We start from the raw sequence: 22,440 nt of genomic DNA on the forward strand, positions 1-22,440 counted from the left end.
AACACACAGCTGTATTTTTGCAATTTATGTGACTTTGAAGAAAGTTTGCCTCGGCAGCTGCGTGCAAGCGCCTGCTAATTAACAGTAAACGCAAAAAGGCACGGCTGAAGCTAAAAGTGGAAATAAGCAGCAATTAAACAACTAATTGCCATTAAGAGCAATTTATTTCCTTTGCCACCAACCTGGCTCATCATCCACATCAGTGGAGGCGGCATACTCGTCTACCTTCCTCTCTTCTGCCTCCTTTTTGGGGGCGACCGGCCTCTGCGGCTTGGGCGGCGTCTGCAAAGCAAGGCAACGTGAGGGCGTCTGAAAGAGCAAAGTGATTTCCTCATTAAAACGGGGGGGGGGAAAAAACGTACCTTGGTGCCCAATTCGTCCTCGCTCTGGTCGTCCACCTCCATTTCACTCTCTGAGCTCGACTCTGTGCCATCCATCAAATACCTGCAGGGGACACGAACACAAAAAGGAGAAGAAAAAAAGGTGACGGGAAGATTAAAAGCGCTGCACAATACACTGTATCTCACTCGCCATCTGGTGCGCTTTTATTTTGGTAGGGCGACCATCCATCATCCCATCAAAGTTGAAAAATGCTACCATGGCTGGTACAATGTAGGACTACTTCCGTGGACGACTCCATTGCTGCCATGGCCCTTGTTTAACACACTGCACTGAGAGGCATGAGTGCTGCCGGCACTGGGTAGTTGTGGTTCATTGAGGAGCAGATGATAATATGATCATATGAAGTTTGATCATATAACGCCTGTACTGGCTCACCTGCACTGGCTTCCTGTGCACTTAAGATAAATGATAAATGGGTTATACTTGTATAGCGCTTTTCTACCTTCAAGGTACTCAAAGCGTTTTGACAGTATTTCCACATTCACCAACACATTCACACACTGATGGCGGGAGCTGCCATGCAAGGCGCTAACCAGCAGCCATCAGGAGCAAGGGGTGAAGTGTCTTGCCCAAGGACACAACGGACGTGACTACACTCTTAGAAATAAGGGTTCCAAAAGGGTTCTTCTACAAGGGCTGAGGTTCTAACTGGAACCATTTGCTTCTGAAAAACCCTTTCCCGAAGAAAGGGTTTTTCAAGGGTTCTTGGTAACGCTAATGGTTCCAGTAAGAACCATTTTGATCCAGAGAACCCTTTAAAATCCCTTTTCTGAATAATTGGTTTTAAAAGGGTTCTCACTAACACTAAGGGTTCCAGTAAGAACTATTTTGATCCAGAGAACCGTTTTTGGAAGAAAGAGTTCTTCAGGGATTGTTGAAAGCATGGGTAAGATCCTGTGTCACCAGGGACATACTGCCTGATAACATTTGCCAATAATGGTGCAAAATACATTTCCTTGTGACTACTGATACAAATACTTTTCATATACAATTTGTTTGTTTATTTTAAAGCAAACTCTTCTTCCCCAGATCCTGTTGATCAAACTGTAACATAATTGCCCATCTTGGGATTTGAACACCTGCCACCCAGTCTAAAGTCACTGGCAATAGTGACTGAGCTAACCAGCTGGCTGCCTTCAGTCATCAGGTCCACCATACTAGTCTATTACCTTACACCTTATGATCAGACATACAAATAATAGCAGTCCTAAAACTGAAATGTTCTGTTACCAATTTATTTCTACAAACATTAATTATAAGAAAGCAAGATCTTCATCAGCAAATCTTGTTGACTCAGGCAAAGATTAGCTGTGACTGGGAGGACCATTTTTGAAATCTGCCTTGACAACTGCTGTCTGGCTAGTGATTCCGTTTGAGAAATAGCTCAGTGATTTAGGAGCTGGTTCTTGGTGCCAAAGAACCTGGGTTCAAGCCCTGACAAAGGTGGTGATGACAGCTCATGAAAATGCCAGGTGGTCTTTGTGAAGCAAACATATACATTTTAGAGTCATGATAGATTAAACATCAGTTATTAACTTATGGAGCAAATCGAATCAATTAAAAAATCTAATTACCAATATCTCCATTCTGTCTAGATGCAATATGTGTATCTTCAGACTTTTGTCTTGATAACTGATATATTTACAGTGGTTTCAAATCTGCATGCACAACAGTGAATGGCTTAATCAATTTGTGAAGCCACTGTTGAATTGTCACTTGCCAATTAGCTCAGCATGATAGACCACAGTCTTTGGTTCTATTGTTGTGGATTTTAGCCTCAACAGGTGCAAAAGGAACATTATAATGTCAACTGTCTTGCCTTCCTGTTCTCCTGTTTGTTGCTCAGAATTGCCTTAATTTGCCAAAAATTGCCCGGACCAGACCCATCGCTGCGCAGCAGTTATAATTGTGTTTATTTAGTTTAGTTACACTACTCCCTTCTTCAGGAGGAAATGACACAGAGCTTGGTCTCCAACATAGTGGTAGCAGAAAGATAACACAAGACGAAGGTTACAGAGAGGATGATTCTTCCATATTATATAACTTTTTAAAAAACATGTACACCTCATCTTAATGGTTACCTCTTACTATATTGCTTGTCATTTTTCTTGAATGCATATAGGCTCAGGAGAGTGAAGAATGTAGAGAGGATGAAAGGAGCATTGAAGCTCATATCAATGAAATGTCTACAGAGATGCTTAAGGTACACCCAGATCTGAACTCTTTAAAGGAGAGAATGAGACGAACCTATGCGTACCCAAAGACCTCCATGGCAACTGCCAAGGCAGAGGAAATCATCGAAAAGTTTCCCGCACTGAAGCTTCCTAAAATAGTTGGTATCTTCAAGCATTGAATTGACCATATTTAATTGTATGTGTATTATTTCATTTATGATCATCAAGTATTTTGAGATGACACTTTTTATCCCTCCTTACAGCTTCTGTGGGAGATGAAGGAGCAATTCCTTGTAGAAGCTGATCGCAGAATGTTCACAGAGCTGGATCGTATGGCAACGAAGATGGTTCAAAGAGCATCTATGTGTGACTTAAAGGACTGCTGCCAGAGGGCAATCAATGCCTGCCTGGATGATTCAGTAAGACGAGGTATCTAGGCCTATATGTGTATCTATAGGAGCCACAATCTGTATTTCTGAAAACAAAAAATATTACAGAATAATTTTATTTCCTCAGGACTCATTAGGGATGCAACAATTCTACTGCTGCCTTCCATTTTCAGAGAGGACTCATCCTTTCTATACACTCTACTGGAGGTAAATACTGCATTTAAGGTCAAGATTTAGGAATTGGCATTATCCATATTATGGCAACATTGAGTCATTTTGCTGTTTTCACAGCAGGTTTTATTTACTGACATGTATCTGTTTTTATTGCATAGGAGCCAAGCGTGCCTACTCCAGCAATCATGCTCCATAACACACACGAGGGGAACCCTTTGCAGGCACAAAGGATAACCCTATACCTGGATGGTATACAGGTTTTGACTGAGGACAGCAGCATGGACAAATCATATGCTATGAGTGCATTAATGTCACTCTATTTTGTTTTTGCTGTCCAGTACCCAAAGGAACTGAGAAAAACTCTTATTTTCATTGAAAGATTTGTGTTGGGGATCAAGGACCACAGTGTTGTACCCATTTCAGTGAAGAGACTATACAACTGTGTCGGAAGTGGGGAGTAGTGAGTAGATGTGTTGCAGCATGGGATTTCATGCTTTATGTTCTTGTTAATGGTCAAATTCCTGCTGCTGCTCTTTGTTTGTACATATTGATAAAAAAATACATTTACATTACATGGACCAATACATTTTGTTTGATTTTGGCGTAGTGACGTCTCTACATTTCCATTATTGTTACAATACGTAACATTTTGAGTACTTATTACATAACACTGAAAAGTATTTCAACATTATTTAAATCAATGTGAAAACTTTGTGGGATTCCCTCACTTTCTCATGATTCTGTTCCACCGTCACAATTAGTATGTACAGTATGTACACTGATTCTTTTCATTGGACCATGCATTATTTTATTGTTTGTAGATAGCTTACAATAAGGCGCAGTAAATGCAGTAAGTGCACCTTGGATTGATTGAACTAAAACTATTTTGTGTCTCTTTCTGTCATGTCACCATTGCTGGAGATTTATTTACACAAATTCACCTACTGAGGACAGCATGATGTGTCTGGCCTGTCATGTTGCTGATTCCACTGGACCTATGCTGACTTTTGACCTGTTCTCCCCTGGAACCTACACAGCCTCTCCTGTTTTGTTGGACCATCTTTAAATAAATGTTTTTCTCATTAAAATGTTTTGAATGTTTGTTCAATGTCAACATGATAAATGACCACAATATAATATGAACTAAACTGATCTGTAGAATACAACATGGTTCTTTATAGAACCCTCAGAAGACAAGACGGTTATCGGAGAAAACCTTTGAAAAGGGATGATTTTAGAACCCCCTGTGTCAGGTCCAGATGAAACCCTTGAAACATGAAAGAGTTCTTAGTGGAACTCCCTGTGTGGGTTCTAGATGAAACCCTTGAAACATGAAAGAGTTCTTAGTGGAACTCCCCGTGTGGGTTCTAGATGAAATCCTTGAAACATAAAAGGGTTCTTAGTGGAACTCCCTGCATGGGTTCTAGATGAAACCCTTGACAAACGAAAGGGTTCTTTGTGGAACTCCCTGTGTGGGTTCTAGATAAAACCCTTGAAATACGAAAGGGTTCTTAGTGGCACTCCCTGCGTGGGTTCTAGATGAAACCCTTGAAATACAAAAGGGTTCTTAGTGGAACTCCCTGTGTGGGTTCTAGATGAAACCCTTGAAATACGAAAGGGTTCTTAGTGGAACTCCCTGTGTGGGTTCTAGATGAAACCCTTGAAACATGAAAGGGTTCTTAGTGGAACTCAATTAATCAATCAATCAATCTTTATTTATATAGCCCTAAATCACAAGTGTCTCAAAGGGCTGCACAAGCCACAACGACATCCTCGGTACAAAGCCCACATACGGGCAAGGAAAAACTCACCCCAGTGGGACGTCGATGTGAATGACTATGAGAAACCTTGGAGAGGACCGCATATGTGGGTAACCCCCCCCCCCCCTCTAGGGGGGGGGGGTTCTTTGTAGAACCTCTCATGGGGGGTTCTGGGTGGAACCTTACACACACAGTTCTAGGTATAACCCTTCATGTTGGGTTCTAGGTAGAACCCTCCAAAAGGGTTCCAGGTGGAACCTTTATAAAAAGGTTCTACCTGGAGCCAAAAAGGGTTCTCCTATGAGGACGAGCCGAAGAACCTTATATGGTTCTACTTAGCACTTTTATTTCTAAGAGTGTAGGATGGTAGAAGGTGGGGATTGAACCCCAGTAACCAGCAACCCTCCGATTGCTGGCACGGCCACTCTACCAACTTCGCCACGCCGTGACTTTAAGGTTTTACTACTTACGTATAAAATACTTAACGGTCTAGCTCCATCCTATCTTGCTGATTGTATTGTACCATATGTCCCGGCAAGAAGTCTGCATTCTAAGAACTCCGGCTGATGGTGATTCCCAGAGCCCCAAAAAAAGTCTGCGGGCTATAGAGCGTTTTCTATTCGGGCTCCAGTACTCTGGAATGCCCGACTGGTAACAGTTAGAGATGCTACCTCAGTAGAAGCATTTACGGTAAGTCCCATCTTAAAAATTGTATACTCTAGCCTTTAAATAAAATCTAATCCATTATTATTATTATTATTAAATAGACCCCTTTTTAGACCAGTTGATCTGCCATCTCTTTTCTTTTCTACTCTGCCCCCCTATCTTGCATGGAGAGGTTATACCGGTTGAACACAGTTCACAGTCGCTAGCTGTTCAAAGTCGGGACCCGGAGTGGACCACTCCTCTGTGCATCAGTTGATGACGTCTCGGCGCTGCTGACTGGTCTCCATTCAAAATGATCCCCTGCTGGCCCCACCATGGACTGGACTCTCACATTATTAACTGTATCCACTCGGCATCCAATGGACCTGTCATCCAGGGGGGGTCCCCACATTTGCGGTCCCCTCCAAGGTTTCTCATTACGCCCATTGAGTTGAGTTTATTCCCTGCCCTGATGTGGGATCTGAGCAGAGTATGTCGTTGTGGCTTGTGCAGCCCTTTGAAACACTTGTGATTAAGGGTTATATAAATAAACTTTGATTGATTGAATGATTGATGAAGATCGGCGTGCACTAAATAACCCTGTTGAGCTCCATGTTCATCAGGATGTTTCCAATGTTGTTGGTAATGACTCCAAAACATTAAACATTTACGTACAGTACATCCGGAAAGTATTCACAGCAATAGAATTTTTTCACATTTTCTATTCCAAAATGGAATAGATTCTTTTTTGTCGTCAAAATTCTACAAACAATACCCCAAATTGACAATGATTTTTTTCTAAATGTGTTAAAAATAAAAAACTAAGAAATCAAATGTACTAGACATAGGTATTCACAGCCTTCTTAACATTTTTCTGATACTTGTAAGAAAATCTTATTGTTCTGAATATAATGGCAACATTTTAGTAATCTCTTGTCTAAAACCGCAATTGTAGTCCAACTGCCTGTACTGGGTTTTTTCAGAGATAAGACACTTTCATGGCCTATGCGATGCATTTTTAGAGCCCTCGCTTCGGTGAATAGGACAAAGACTGCTGGGATGTTGATTGATCACTACATTATGTTTTCGGTCAAATGTTACTCTCCAAATAGGTTTCTTTAATGATTGATGTTAACCTTTTTGCTGGTATCACAAATTAGATAGGATGTGTTTTGCTCATTCCCCCTTCCCCCTCCCAGTATGGGACATTTTTGCTCTGGCCCCTCTCCTTCATCCTCTCTCCTTTTTGAAAGCATATAAGATTTCTTGCTGTTCTCCTTTCCGTAGCGAAAACCCTTTCTTCTTTGTAATCTGATGTTATCTGAGTACTCAAATAAATACTTAAAATGACCTTAGTTTTCTCCGGACAAATTCTTTGTTGAATATTAAAAATAACATAACCCGGCCACATCACATGGTTTAAGTTTCGAAATATATTTTTATTAGGAATATTTTCCAATCAAAATGTTGTACTGTCGATCCCGATCACATGTATTCATGTATTTATGGTGAGTACTTTTTATCATATTTGTTTCCTCCTCAACTCGAAAAACGTAAACCTTTGGGAAGCATACGAGCGTATTCAAGGGTCCAAAAATCATTCCGTGGTAGCAGGTCTGAGTTTGTCACTTAAACAACAAAAAAATAAAACAAAATCCCAAAAATAAAAAGGAATATAAAGGCTGTACTTGTGTTTGTTTTTCTTTTGTCGTCTACTAGTTAGCAGCAGGTCACATTCAAGTTGAATGAGGGTACTTTCATGAGCAAAAAGTACTTTTTGCGGCTGTGACCACAAAGTCACAGGCTCGCCTTTCCAGATGTTTGTGTAATCATGCTAGTGTGGTCAAGAAACAAGCTGCAAGGACGTCACTCGCAGATTGAAAACACAACAGCAAAACAAAGCGATCCGCCGCATAAAAAGACAAAATTACGCTGATGAAGCGTTTGCCATCTGACAGCATCTGCCGGCTTAGGTGAACATCTGACATGTTACTATCGCTGCGTTTTTTTAAGTCCAGTAACACAAGAGCCTTTTACGGGCTGAGACTGAAGGGAGGTGACACTTTGTGTTCGGCGTTAATTCATCGGCCTGTGCTAATCCAGAGATGCTGAACTCTGGTGATGTTTCACGCGAGGTCAAAACTCCACTCACTGGCCACTGCATAGGAATGTAAACATATAGAGACATACACGTGATCCAAAGGCTGCAAAGGACGAGAAAATTGAATGAAATGTAAAAGTCATATATATATATATATATATATATATATATATATATGTATATATATATATATATGTATATATATATATATATATATATATATATATATATATATATATATATATATATATATATATATATATGTATGTATGTATGTATGTATATATATATATATATATATATATATATATATATATATATATATATATATATATATATATATATTAGGGATGTCCCGATCCGATATTTGGATCAGATCGGCTGCCGATATTTGCCAAAAATTGCGTATCGGCAAGGCATGGGAAAATGCCGATCCAGATCCAGTTTTTAAAAAAACTCTGGTCCGTGTTATCCAACGCACCGATTTAAATAATACATTCCACTTTTCTGCTGCTCCGTAATTTCCGTTCCGCATTTTCCAGCACACCTTCAACACATCCACAGGTCTGTGAATTCTCACGCAGTTGCTTTTAGCTGCTGGCATTACACGACAGGCTCTTCTCACACTTTTCTGTGTCTCCCTCTCACAGACAGCAAGTGCACCTTCTTACACACGTCACATACTGTCACGACATACGTCACCTACTGTCACCTCATACGTCACATACGTATACGTCCTCCCCGAGCAGAGAGGTAGCAGCATGGCTAACGTTAGCTGTGATGCTAGCGCAGCCGTGCGAACAACGCTCCCTCTAAGGTGCTCGCCTGTGCAATTGTGCACTGTTTAAGCGTCTTCTGCGCATAGCAAATCTATGCCACGCACAAAATCAAATAAAAAAATAAGCGCATAACAATTTTCGACACACGGACACGACAGAGAAAACAGTTTTCGTCATCATTGTTCAAATATTGTGACGTCTGTCAAGACGCTTATCTCCATTCAGTGCCACACGCCCACACCATCAAAATGTCGCGGCAAAAATTTCCACATCAACACCGTATGAAAAAATTAGTGATTTTTTTAGTTGTGATTTCCTTCTCTGCATGAAAGTTTAAAAGTAGCATATATTAATGCAGTATGAAGAAAAATGTTTTAATGTAGACATGCAAGCCTTGAAAGAAAATTTTGAAAATCAAGACTACATTTCCTGCAAATGGGTGCATTTCTACTCTGTATTTTAACTTTAGATTTATTCTCATATCAAACTCTTTTGGCTGTCTTTTTGACACTAACATCCGGCGCCCCCTTCCACACCCTGGATTATAAATAATGTAAATAATTCAATGTGATTATCTTGTGTGATGACTGTATTATGATGATAGTATATATCTGATAGTATATATCTGTATCATGAATCAATTTAAGTGGGCCCCGACTTAAACAAGTTGAAAAACTTATTCGGGTGTTACCATTTAGTTGTCAATTGTACGGAATATGTACTTCACTGTGCAACCTACTAATAAAAGTCTCAATCAATCAATCAAAACACATAGAATCATCATACTGCTGTGATTATATGCATCAAGTGTTCATTCAAGGCTAAGGCAAAATATCGAGATATATATTGTGTATCGCAATATGGCCTTAAAATATCGCAATATTAAAAAAGGCCATATCGCCCAGCCCTAGTTCAATGATGCCATTTCTGTTTGTCATGTATAATTTTGTCTATTTTGTGTTTATCCTTGAATAAACAGGTCAGTTTCTTGTTACCAACCATTGTGTATTATTCAAACTCCCCTAATTCAGCTGGCTGGTTGTTATCAAGAGTACTAAAACCCTTTTCAACATGATTCTGACAACTAAGTAGGCTAAATAACTTAAAACTTTAATACATGCTCGGATAGGCCAGTATCGGTATCGGTCAGTATCGGTATCGGATCGGAAATGCAAAAACAATATCGGTATCGGATCGGAAGTGCAAAAACCTGGATCGGGACATCCCTAATATATATATATATATATATATATGCATATACACTCATATACTGTATATACATACATAAACATATATATATATATATATATATATATATATATATATATATATATATATATATGCATATACACTCATATACTGTATATACATACATATTCATACATGCATACATCCATATAGACACATATGAATAGATACATACATACATATATATACATATACATACATAGACACAGAACACATTCATACACAGATTTTATATATATCCTGTATATAGTACACATACATAAGTATATATGGATTATACTTGTGTATATGTGTGCGTATATACATAAGTGTATATATGTACACATAGTATGGGATTCGTAGTCCACATAAGCAAATAACTATATATATATATATATATATATATATATATATATATATATATATATATATATACACACACAAATCAGGTCATATTAATATTACCATTAACATCAGTGGCTGTAGGCAACCTCCTGATACAGTTGTTTATTAACTCCACAAGATCACATTCTCTATATATGAAGTATCACGACTGGTCAGCAACTCAGCATGCGATTACAATTGTTGCTTCTCAGCTGTCGGTGTGAAATGTGTGCGTGTTCCACTTGCCTTACTGTTGTTTGTGAACACATCAGCACTATTAATGCTGGCAATCCAACAATATTGGTTCTGTTGCTGCTACGCTGTTCAAGATACTTGTTCTTAATTTGAGCATGAGGACAAAGAGAGCTAGGTTTTTCTTTTTAGTCCTCATGCACTCCATATGTGTCGTAGCCTCCTGAGAACCAGTGTCTTCTGCAGTGGACATTTATTCCTGGTCTACTTCTTTCGTCATAGTTTATAAAGATAAAAGAGTTTTATTTGGAATGCCAACGTTAAACTGTAATCACTTCCACTGTCGTCGTCATGAGGCAATTTCAAATAACTGATTAAAGTCAGGAAATTAGAAAATCGGAAAGTAGGAGAAGTGTCTCGCATCAACAAGGCACACAAATGGGTTCGGTCTGACCTGTTTTCACACTGGCTTTAGTTTTTAGGTAGTACAATCCAAAAATACAGAGTTCAATCCCAAGCCCGGGATCTTTCTGTGTGGAGTTTGCATGTTCTCCCCGTGACTGATTGGCAACACGAAATTGGCTCTAGTGTGTGAAAGTGAGTGTGAATGTTGTCTGTCTATCTGTGTTGGCCCTGTGATGAGGTGGCGACTTGTCCAGGGTGTACCCTGCCTTCCGCCCGAATGCAGCTGAGATAGGCTCCAGCAGCCCCCGTGACCCCGAAAGGGACAAGCGGTAGAAAATGGATGGATGGATGGATGGATATATACATACATACATACATACATACATACATACATACATACATACATACAGTGTATATATATATATATATATATATATATATATATATATATATATATATATATATATATATATATACAGTAGATACAGGGTTTTCCCCATAACGTAATTGAATGTGGCGCCTTTTTTATTACCGCACATCTTGTAAGTACCGGTAGGTTTTTTTTAACTTGAAAACAAATTAAAGTAATATATTGTAGCCCTCAGAAGAAATTACACAAAGTCTGACGCCATTTTTTACTTCTTTCTTTTTACCAATCCTATGATAATAAACATCACAATTCCAACAGGTTTTACCTCCCGTGCAAACACTTTCGTCTGGTGAGTCCGTGCTTCACCGCCAATCACCTTTCAGGCACGGACGGTGTGTGTGCAAACATGGGAAAAACTGACATCAAATCCAAGCTACACAAACATAAAACATTAACATTAGCTGGTCGTTACAGTATGAATGGATACATATAGCCAATTATTTGCGCACTATTGACAAGTGACTTGACCACCCAAAAAAGACATTGATTACCGAAAACCACGTAGCCAAGACCGAAACAAAACCCAAGACATTGTCTGGAGCGTTGTCAGCATGTCTGCGATGTTGACGTAATTTTAATATATCCTGATATACCCGCGTACAGCCATCTACAAAACGTGCTGCAGCTCGCCTCTTTAGTCAGGGACATCAAGGGACAGAAGTAGAGTCTCTAAACACAAGTACATTCTATAATAACACCACAAAAAGATGCTAGATTTGTTGCTAGTTGTTTTTAACAAACAACTTTTTTTTTTATTGCTCGCTGCAACTCGCCTCTTTAGTCAGGGACATCGAGGGACAAAAGTAGAGTCTCTAAACACGAGTACATTCTATAATAACACCAGAAAAAAGACGCTACATTTGTTTCTGTTTTTGATTTTAAAAAACTAAAGTCTGTAAACACTTGAAATAATCTCAAAAAAATACATTGTACAATAAGCAGCAACAATTGAAAATACAGCAAAACTATAACAAAAATATATGGTACTACTAATTTATTATAACAGATATGCTTTTAAATGTATATATACATATTTTGAGCCATTTTAAAGAAAAACATATCATTGCTCGATGACGTCATGGTGACCACACCCTATGACCACGCCCCCACCGCCACAGGTGTCTTGCAGTCTCGGCACAGTACAGTATATTGCTAAAATATTGTATATTATTGTACTGTATATTCTAAATGTATTACATTGAATTATTAATAATATGTCTACAAGGCTCCTCTGACGTATGCAGTATTGTGTCATTTCCAGCTTTTGGATTTAGAGCGCGCAGCATAGACATAGATATATATGGAAGACTAGATACGTGAGAAATGTAGCTGCCCGATGAGTGATAACATAAACAAATGATGAAATAAACTTGCCCTACTTGGCGAGCAGGCATCCGTGGTTTAATTGTATTGCCTTCTCAAACCACATAATGTTCCAGACAGTTTGGCTCCAGTCGCCATAAACTTGCAGCTCAAAGATGCGTGTCGTCTATCTCATTCTTATCTACTAATAAAATGTTTTATCTAATATAACTACAACTATTCATACTTACTAAAGTGTCCCATGTGTGATGTCTGAAGGAGTGTTTTCATGCATATTTGTACACGCTATCGTAATGTAATCAAACGAGCGTCGGTAGCATTAGATAATATGCTAAAACTTATTCCGAATTTCTGTGTTTGTATTATTTACTTACAATGGCATTCTTTTTGTAATTTTTCAGTTTCACAAATTCCTCAGTAAATTCACCAAAACGTCACCGGGGAGTTATTGGGTCTGTTAAGCTGATTGGAGAGCTATCTTCTGCAGCTAGTGGGTCCGTGACGATGACTTCTGTTTTGTTTGAACAGCTGTTTAACTGCCGTCTTACAGACACTGTTTGGAAACATTTAAGGTATGTTGATAAACATTTACAGAATATTTCTGTGTGATTAACTGATTTTAGAACGTATATATCTGCTGCGGCTTATAGTCCAGTGTGACTAATAAATGGGAAAATAAATGTTTTTTAATTAAGTGGGTGCGCTCTAGATTCCGGAAAATATAGTAAGCAGTTACTAACAGGCAATAAAAAAGTAGATTAATAATAGTTATAGAGAAGATAACGGAACCATGTCTTGATGTTGAGCGGCCCTGTGTACATGAAAAGGAAGGGCGAATGCATCCATATACAGTACCGGTATATAATCGATAATAGAGTCATTAGATCAATATTTTTATTCTCACAAAACCTTTTGTGGTTTTTGTTAATGTTAACAGAATCAGGGAATACACCCTTGACGCAGGAGGACTATGGGAGCAAAAAACTAGAGGATTTAAAGGAGTAGTAGATAGTAGTTTTTACTTTTGTTTCGTTGTTGTGTATTATTGACTTGGTTTTGAGCAAACAATTGTATGTAATAAAAGAAAAATAAAGAACAAGCTTAAATATTGTGTCGATATTGTTACACTGTCAATCGCACTCATCATAAATACATTAAAACAGGGGTGTCCAATGTTCGCAGCTAATTTTTTAACCGGCCATGGTACATTCCAAAAATACTAATAAAAAAAACCCAACATAAAACAGTGGACTAAAAGAGCAAATGGTAAATAGTAACAACAAAAAGTTACGATGTTGACCCTAATTACCGTATTTTTCGGACTATAAGTCGACGTTTTTTTCATAGTTTGGCCGTGGGTGCGACGTATACTCCGGAGCGACTTATGTGTGAAATTATTAACATATTACCGTAAAATATGAAATATTATTATTGATCTCATTTGTGACGAAGCAAATGTCCGCAATCGTCACACACACGTCAGCAATCGTCACTCACACGCCAACCAATAAGAATTCGGCGGGGGCAGGTCATGGCAGAAGTGCATTGTGGGTTTTGGAATGCTAATTGCTATATGCTATACGCTACTGCTGGAGCTATTAAAATAGATCACATCAACAATCGCGGTAACTTATAAAAACTGAGAAGGACTGAACTAAAATGGCATTGAAAAGGAAATCATATACTGCAGATTACAAGCTGGACATAGTGAAATATGCACCAGAAAACGGCGATCGAGCAGCAGAAAGAAAGGACGTTAGCGGGGCGCATACCAGGAGCGACACCAAGGAGGAAGATTTCATGGGATTTAGCGATCGGGAGTGACAGATTGTTTGGTAAACGTATAGCATGTTCTATATGTTATAGTTACCGGTATTTGAATGACTCTTACCATAATATGTTACGTTAACATACCAGGCACGTTCTCAGTTGGTTATTTATGCGTCATATGGCGTACACTTATTCAGCCTGTTCACTATTATTTATTTATTTTAAATTGCCTTTCAAATGTCTATTCTTGGTGTTGGGTTTTATCAAATAAATTTCCCCCAAAAGTGCGACTTATACTCCAGTGCGACGTATATATGTTTTTTTTCTTCTTTATTGTGCATTTTCGGCCGGTGCGACGTATACTCCGGAGCGACTTATAGTCCGAAAAATAAAGTACACAGAAGATGCCAAGCAGGCTGTTTTTTTTCCTTTAAAACTATCATGTCTCAAAAATGTTTTTAAATCAAAATCAATGTTGTGAATTATTGACCTATTCAAAGCTCCAATTATTTCGCAAGAAAAAGTCCACTTTTTAAAAAAATTTGTGGAAAATATTTATAATTTTGTATCTTTGTCTTATAAAAAAAGGACAAAAAAACCCAACAAATTTAATAAAATAAAAATAACAACTTATAATCGACGAATAGATTTGAAGTTGAAGGCATTGAAAGTAAAAAAAAAAAAAAAAAGTATGACTTATTTTTAACACTTTTATGAATGGGGCTTTTTTGGATTCCCAAGGTTTTTTGTGGGATTTTTTTTCAAACTGTCATTACTCAAAAAATAAAATAAAATTTATGTTATGAATTATTGACCTAATTAAGGCTCAAATTACTTCACGTTAAATATTCCACTTTGAAATATTTGGGGGAGAAAATAATGCATAATTTGTGTTTACGCCATAAAAAAAAAAAAAAAACAGAATAATGCATAAAAAATATGTATATATAAATAACTATTGACAGATAGGAATGCTCCAATTACTTCACATTAAAACTTCCAATTTTAAATATTTTTTGCGGAAAATATTGCATATTGTGTGTTTGCCATAAAAAACTAAAGGGCATAAAACAAAACAAAAAAAAACATATATATTTAAAAAGTTATAATCGGCGCAAAGATCTGAAGTTGATTTAGAGATTCAAGCGCTGAACAAAAAAATAAGAAATACAATATATGAATTATGTTTTACATTTTTATGACAGAGATGGGACAAAACCTGAGGGGAGCCCAAAAGGTTAAAAAAATCTATATATTTATTATATTGGTTTCGAAAATGAAAAATATCAAAATGGCCCCCGGCAACAAAACATTTCCAGTTGACACATGTGATCGTTAAAGTTAAAGTTAAAGTACCAATGATTGTCACACACACACTAGGTGTGGCGAAATTATTCTTTGCATTTGACCCATCACCCTTGATCACCCCCTGGGAGGTACCGGCCAATCTCAGTCATGGATGATGGGCATCGGATGGCAACATACCTCATGTGGAGGTTAACTTTGTTTTACACTTGTATGGCAAGTATACATGAAAACCTTATTTCTAAACATTGCCTCGACAGTATATTTCTGAAACAGATGAAGTCAATGTCCATTACTTTCACAGGTGAAAATGAAACAGAGAAACACTTACATAAATACAGCAATGCACTGACTGATTATGATTAGTGTACTTTGTTACAATTAGCAGAGCGATAGCGGGCAGAAAGAATTGAGCCAGATAGAGGCTGTCAATAAATGTCAACATTCCAAAATAGACTTGAGGAATGATGACGATTAATGCCGTCATCCCATTGCTTGTTTACCACTTTTTCTTCAAGCTTTGTAGACCTAATACGATGAAGTTTTTATCTCTTGGAAGGGATTCAGTCCAATTGAAGCCAAACATGTTTAAAATTGCATCTCAAACACGGTCTTGGGTCTCGAGAGGTTAAACCATGGCTCTTGCTTAAAAAAAAAAAGAAAAAAAGATGAATAAGAAATGATTTCAGGACATGGTGTGGATTCTGTGACTGGAATAGCTTTAGAGGGTTCAGGTAATAGTTTACGTGCAACAGCATAATGACTGTCCAGCTGAACCACCCAGATGGTCACTTTGGACATGTGCGATTGTAAAATCGATTACTAATGTCAATAATCGATTATTTATTCAGAGGGTTGTACAGTATATGAGTACTAATAAAGTACCGCGGTACTAATCATTTAAAAAGGTACTATACTGCCTCTGAAAATGACCAGTACCTTTTTTTTTTTTTTTACGGACATGACGTTGTTCGGCAACGCACACGCACTGAGTACTTACGAGCAGAAACAGGGTGTGGGTAAAAAAGGGAGAATGGACACATTTTGGCTTAAAAAACTAACGATAAAGGCTTAGCTATAACACTGAAGCGCCGCTAAGCAAGAGGTACTTTAAAACATGCTAGCTAGCTAAAACAAATAATAAAAAAAACAATGAGCACGGGCAGCACGGTGGAACAGGGGTTAGTGCATGTGCCTCACAATACGAAGGTCCTGAGTAGTCCTGAGTTCAATCCCGGGCTCGGGATCTTTCTGTGTGGAGTTTGCATGTTCTCCCCGTGACTGCGTGGGTTCCCTCCGGGTACTCCGGCTTCCTCCCACCTCCAAAGACATGCACCTGGGGATAGGTTGATTGGCAACACTAAATTGGCCCTAGTGTGTGAATGTTGTCTGTCTATCTGTGTTGGCCCTCCGATGAGGTGGCGACGTTTCCAGGGTGTACACCGCCTTCCGCCCGAATGCAGCTGGGATGGGCTCCGGCTCCCCCCGCGACCCCAAAAGAGACAAGCGGTAGAAAACGGGTGGATGGATGGACAATAAGGACATCAAAGGCTTCCAAAAACATCACAAGACTTCATCAAAGGGCCTCTCCATCCGAGAAGAGGATGTACGCCGGCAGTTCTTGAAGCTGAACACGCGAAAGGCCCCCGGGCTGGATGGTGTCTCCCCCTCCACCCTGAGACACTGCGCGGATCAGCTAACTCCTGTCTTCACTGACATTTTGAACACCTCTCTGGAGCTATGCTGCGTGCCGTCCTGCTTCAAGACCTCCACCATCGTCCCTGTCCCCAAGAAAGCACGGATCACAGGACGTAATGACTACAGGCCGGTGGCGCTGACGTCTGTGGTCATGAAGTCCTTTGAGCGCTTGAACCTGCCCCACCTCAAGGACATCACTGCCCCCCTCCTGGACCCACTGCAGTTCACCAAATAGGTCTGTGGATGATGCAGTGAACCTGGCCCTCCACTTCATCCTGGAGCATCTGGACTCCCCAGGAACCTACGACAGGATCCTGTTTGTGGACTTCAGCTGTGCCTTCAACACCATCCTCCCTGGACTGCTACGAGACAAGCTCTACCAGCTCAGCGTGCCCGACTCCCTCTGCAGTTGGATCAATGACTTCCTGACAGACCGAAGACAGCACGTGCGGCTGGGGAAGATTGTCTCGGACAGTCGAACCACGAACACCGGTACTCCTCAGGGCTGTGTACTTTCCCCCTAGCTCTTCTTCCTGTATACAAACTGCTGCACCTCCAGTCACCAATCCGTAAAGCTACTTAAGTTTGCGAACGACACTACCCTCATCGGGCTCATCTCGGATGGCGACGAGTCCGCCTATAGGAGAGAGGTGGACCGGCTGGCGTCCTGGTGCAGCCTCAACAACCTGGATCTGAACGCCCAGAAAACAGTGGAGATGATCATGGACTTCAGGAAAGTCACAGCCCCACCATCCCCCCTCACCCTGATTGACTCTCCCACCCCCGTCTCCATTGTGGACTCCTTCCGTTTCTTGGGCACCACCATCACCCAGGACCTCAAGTGGGAGGCGACCATCAGCTCCCTCATCAAGAAGGCCCAGCAGAGGATGTACTTCCTGCGGCAGCTGAGGAAACTTAAGGTGCCGACCGAGATGCTGGTGCAGTTTTACTCAGCCATCATCGAGTCCATCCTCACCTCCTCCATCACCGTGTGGTTCCCCAGCGCCACAGTCCGGGACAAGCATCGACTGCAGCGCATCGTACGTGCTGCTGAGAAGGTTATTGGCTGCAAGCTCCCATCCCTCCAGGACCTGTTCTCCTTCAGGACCAGGAGGCGTGTGGGTCAGAACACAGCTGACTCTTCTCACCCTGGACACAAACTATTCTCCCCTCCCCCCTCAGGCAGGAGACTACGGCCCATCAAGACACACACCTACCGCCACCTGAACAGTTTTTTCCCCTCGGCCATCAGGCACATGAACAATAACAAGATCTGATAGCTCAGTTACAGCTCATTGTATTACCTATTCTGTGTTATTTGTTTATGTTGCACAATTGCACCAAGAAAAATTCTTAGTTTGTGAACCCGTTCTCAAACAATGCCAATAAAATTATTCTGATTCTGATTCTCTGAATATAAAAACGTATAAACAACGGATAGACCTGAAGTTGATCTAGAGATTTGTCTTGAAAGTAAAAAAATATACCGGTATATAAATGTGTGACTTATTTTTAACACTTTGAGTGAGATTTTTCGTAAAAACTACAATAAAAAATAATGAACTGAAATCAATGTTATGAATTATTGACCTATTTAAGGCTCCAATTACTTCACATCAAATATTCCACTTTGAAGAACTTTGAAGATTTTTTGCCTAAAAAAAAAAGTTTCTTTAACAAAAAGGGCATCAAATTCAAAATATATAATAATTTTATACTGACAGACATGAAGTTGATCTACAGATATATGTGTTTTATAATAAATTAATATATGACATATTTTTAACACATTTATGACTTGGACCCTTCCAGGTACCCAGGAACATTATTGAGGGGAGCCCTAAATGTAAAAAAAAAAAAAAAAAAAAAATGTATATATTGTATAGGTTTTGAAAATGAAATATATCAAAATGGCCCCCGCATGTTTTGTTTTTTTCCAGTGCGCAGCCCTTAGTGAAAAAGTTTGGACACCACTGCTGTCGGGAAAAGTCGTTCCAAAGTTACAGTTCCATTTTTACATGTACATGGCTTAACAGGGCTTACAAGACGCTGCACCGTCTGGTGCCCCCCCCCCCGGTATCAGCCACCAAAACACCCTGATGACAAAGCTTCCGCGCTCACATTCGGGCCCTCGTCGCCATCAAAGTAAGTGGTGGCGGTAATTAAGCATAGCAGATGCGGCCGGTAAATAAAGGAAACCTCATCAAAGCGGCACACTCGACGCGCCACACAATTGCGGCAAAAAGAGAGGGTGGGGTTGGGTAAGAGGGCAGCCGTGGCTGAGGGGTCTTCGCTGCAATGTGAGGTCAGTGAGAAGGGAGGGGACGTACTGGGAGGGGAATAGAAAAGATTACGCATCACTCCCTATTAATTAGTTCAGTGCAAAAAGAACATTTTGCACAAATGAGTTTGTTGGTCTCAAACCAGGAAGTGCGTCATGTGACATTTTTTCCATTCACTAGCAAGTTTTATCTGGCTGATGGCCGTGCAGAAATCCCATTCACGTTAACCTGCAGGGTAACTACGACTGCGATCCCTCAGTGCCGAGGGCCATTGTGGACTTCTTCAGTGTCATGACTCCATGAATCCTCTCGAAGAAATGCTGAGCAGTATGCCTCATTGGACCTTGATTCTATTGATTCCCTTCGAAGAGGAAGAATAATACATAGAAACTAAACCAGAGGTGCCCAAAATTCGGCCCGTGGGCTTAGTGTGGCCTGCCAGCGTCTTCTGTTTGGCCCGCTAAACGTCTCAAGTTAATAAAAAAGAGTCAGGGTCCGCGGGATAACTCTCGCTTAATTTTAAATATCTGCCATATAATTGCCGTCATTTTGGGGCCAACATGAGGACAGCAAGCCAATGACTATGAATTGAACTTCGAAAAATATATACAGCACATCATTTACTTATATGACCCAACCTATCCTACTCATGGCACACAAAAAACTGCAACCAACATTAAAGGGAAACACACCTGGTCACACTTAACGTGCTCACTGAACTTTGTGGATGTTATAAAAAAAAATGTCCAACACAACACATAATTCCAAATTGCACTCATTTATATCCCTGCAAGGCATGATGGGAAAAAGCAAAACACTCTCTACACTTATCCATGTGTGGGACATTTTAGCTGCTTGATATTTCTGATAGATTACAAAACTTTAAGGAGGCCCTCACGGGAGAGGAACTTTCACATACTATTAATATCTAATTATATTCATTATTATTCATACATCCATTATATTAATATAATATGTTTATATATACTTTACATGTAAAAATATGTAAACATAAATGTATAGACTATATATGTGAATTAGTGTAGTGAAGTGAATTATATTTATATAGCGCTATTCACTAGAGACTCAAAGTGCTTCACATAGTGAAACCCATTATTTACATCTTTAAGCTACATTTAAACCAGTGTGGGTGGCATTGGGAGCAGGTTGGTAAAGTGTCTTGCCCAAGGACATATACACACACACACAGACACACATTCATACTGTACATACACACATACATACATACTGTATGTATATATACACACATACATACATACGTATATATATATACATATATATTTGTGTATTTATGTATGTATACATATATACACGTGTATACACACATATACATACATATATATGTATATACACATATATACATACAGTATATATATTCATATATACATACACATATATACATACATCTATATTCATATATACATACATACAGTTGATATACATATATAAATCTATACATAGATATGTACACAGATATATTTATACACATATAGACACACGCACCCGTGCAGACACTATCATCATACACATACATACATATGTATACATACATATACACACACATATTTATACACATCAACACACGTTTATACGCATATACACATGTACACACATTTATACACCTTTATTTATACACACACACACACACATACATATGGACACACATACTGTATTTATACACGCACATATATATTTATACGTACATATATATATATATATATATATAAATATATATATATATATATATATATATATATATACACACCCCCCCCCCCCCCACACACACACACAGGTCCAATGCGGCCCCCCAAGTCAAAAAGTTTGGACATTCCTGAGCTACACCTTTCCAGCTGGTTCCACATCATCAAATTTGACGCCACATCAATCGTGAAATAGTTTGAGTCCAGCGAAGGCCTGATAATGATCTCAGAGTCCCTTCTTATGTCACCATCATTGCATGAGCAGCGGGGATCAAGAATACACCGAGAACCCAAATTGGACCCGAAGAGGAGAGTTCTGCTGCATTATTCAGCTGACACTGAAAGCACGGCGGAGGATCTTGATTCTGCCAAAGCGAGGCGCGCAATTAGGCAGCAGTGATGGCATCTGGGGCTCATGGTGGGGTTTATACTTTATCATGAAATCAAACCATATACAGCAAAACATTGATTTATCAACCCATCTATATATTTAGATCGTGCCAAATGTGCCTCCATGTGCGGACCATGTCTCTGTGTATGTACACTTCATTCAGTCATTTTGTGTCCCGCCTGCAGGCAAAAACCAGGGTGCAGCTTTTTAGTGAGGAGGCGGTGCCCTCCAGTCACTTGCTGCACATTGCAGTACCCAATTAGTCACTACTCAGTGCTTCACCGTGTGGTTTTTTTTTCCTCTTTTTAGCCTTTTGACAAGTTTTGTCCATTTTGCTAACTCAATATACCATACTTTCCGGTGTAGAACGCACTGGTATTCGAATTGTACCCACCAAGTTTTAGAAGAAATAAATATTTTTATATATTAGCAGCACTGGACCATAAATCGCAAATGTATACTGGTACAAAATATTTTGTAAATGTTTATTTACATACTTTAATTGTTTCCAAGCGGTGCCTTTAACACGGTAGTAAAACAGCTGATAAAATAAAACAGAAGTCATTGTCATGGACCCACTAGCTGTGCAAGCTCGCTGTCCAATCAGCTAAACAGACTCAATATCCACGGTGAGGTTTTGGTGAATTTACGAAACTAAAACAATACAAAAAGAATGCCATTGTATGTTAGTAATACTAACACAGTAACCCGTAAACATTTTAGCATATTTGCTAATGCTAATGACGCTAGCTTGATTACATTACAATAGCACGTACAAATATGCATGAAAACACTCCGGAAGATATCACACATGGGACAGTTTAGTAAGTAAAAATTGTTTTCGTTATATTGTAAAACTTACAAACGTTGCTTGGAGTGATGAACGAA

At 39.3% G+C, this 22,440-nt stretch overlaps 1 protein-coding gene and 1 long non-coding RNA gene across 2 annotated transcripts in view; one reads left to right on the forward strand and one right to left on the reverse strand.

The window, feature by feature from the left end:
* LOC140679675 (uncharacterized) overlaps window positions 1-22,440 on the forward strand; it is a 348,204-nt gene that overhangs the window by 178,200 nt on the left and 147,564 nt on the right. The gene's annotated exons all lie outside the window — the stretch shown is intronic.
* xrcc1 (X-ray repair complementing defective repair in Chinese hamster cells 1) overlaps window positions 1-22,440 on the reverse strand; it is a 72,264-nt gene that overhangs the window by 17,815 nt on the left and 32,009 nt on the right. Inside the window, exons 11-12 of the mRNA XM_061983018.2 lie at window positions 363-444; window positions 183-282 (exon numbers count right to left, since the gene is read on the reverse strand). Coding sequence (XP_061839002.1) covers window positions 183-282; window positions 363-444 — 182 coding nt within the window. The remainder of the gene's footprint in view (window positions 1-182; window positions 283-362; window positions 445-22,440) is intronic.

This window comes from Nerophis lumbriciformis, linkage group LG21, assembly GCF_033978685.3.
Source record: "Nerophis lumbriciformis linkage group LG21, RoL_Nlum_v2.1, whole genome shotgun sequence".
In the NCBI taxonomy this organism is placed as follows: Eukaryota; Metazoa; Chordata; class Actinopteri; order Syngnathiformes; family Syngnathidae; genus Nerophis; species Nerophis lumbriciformis.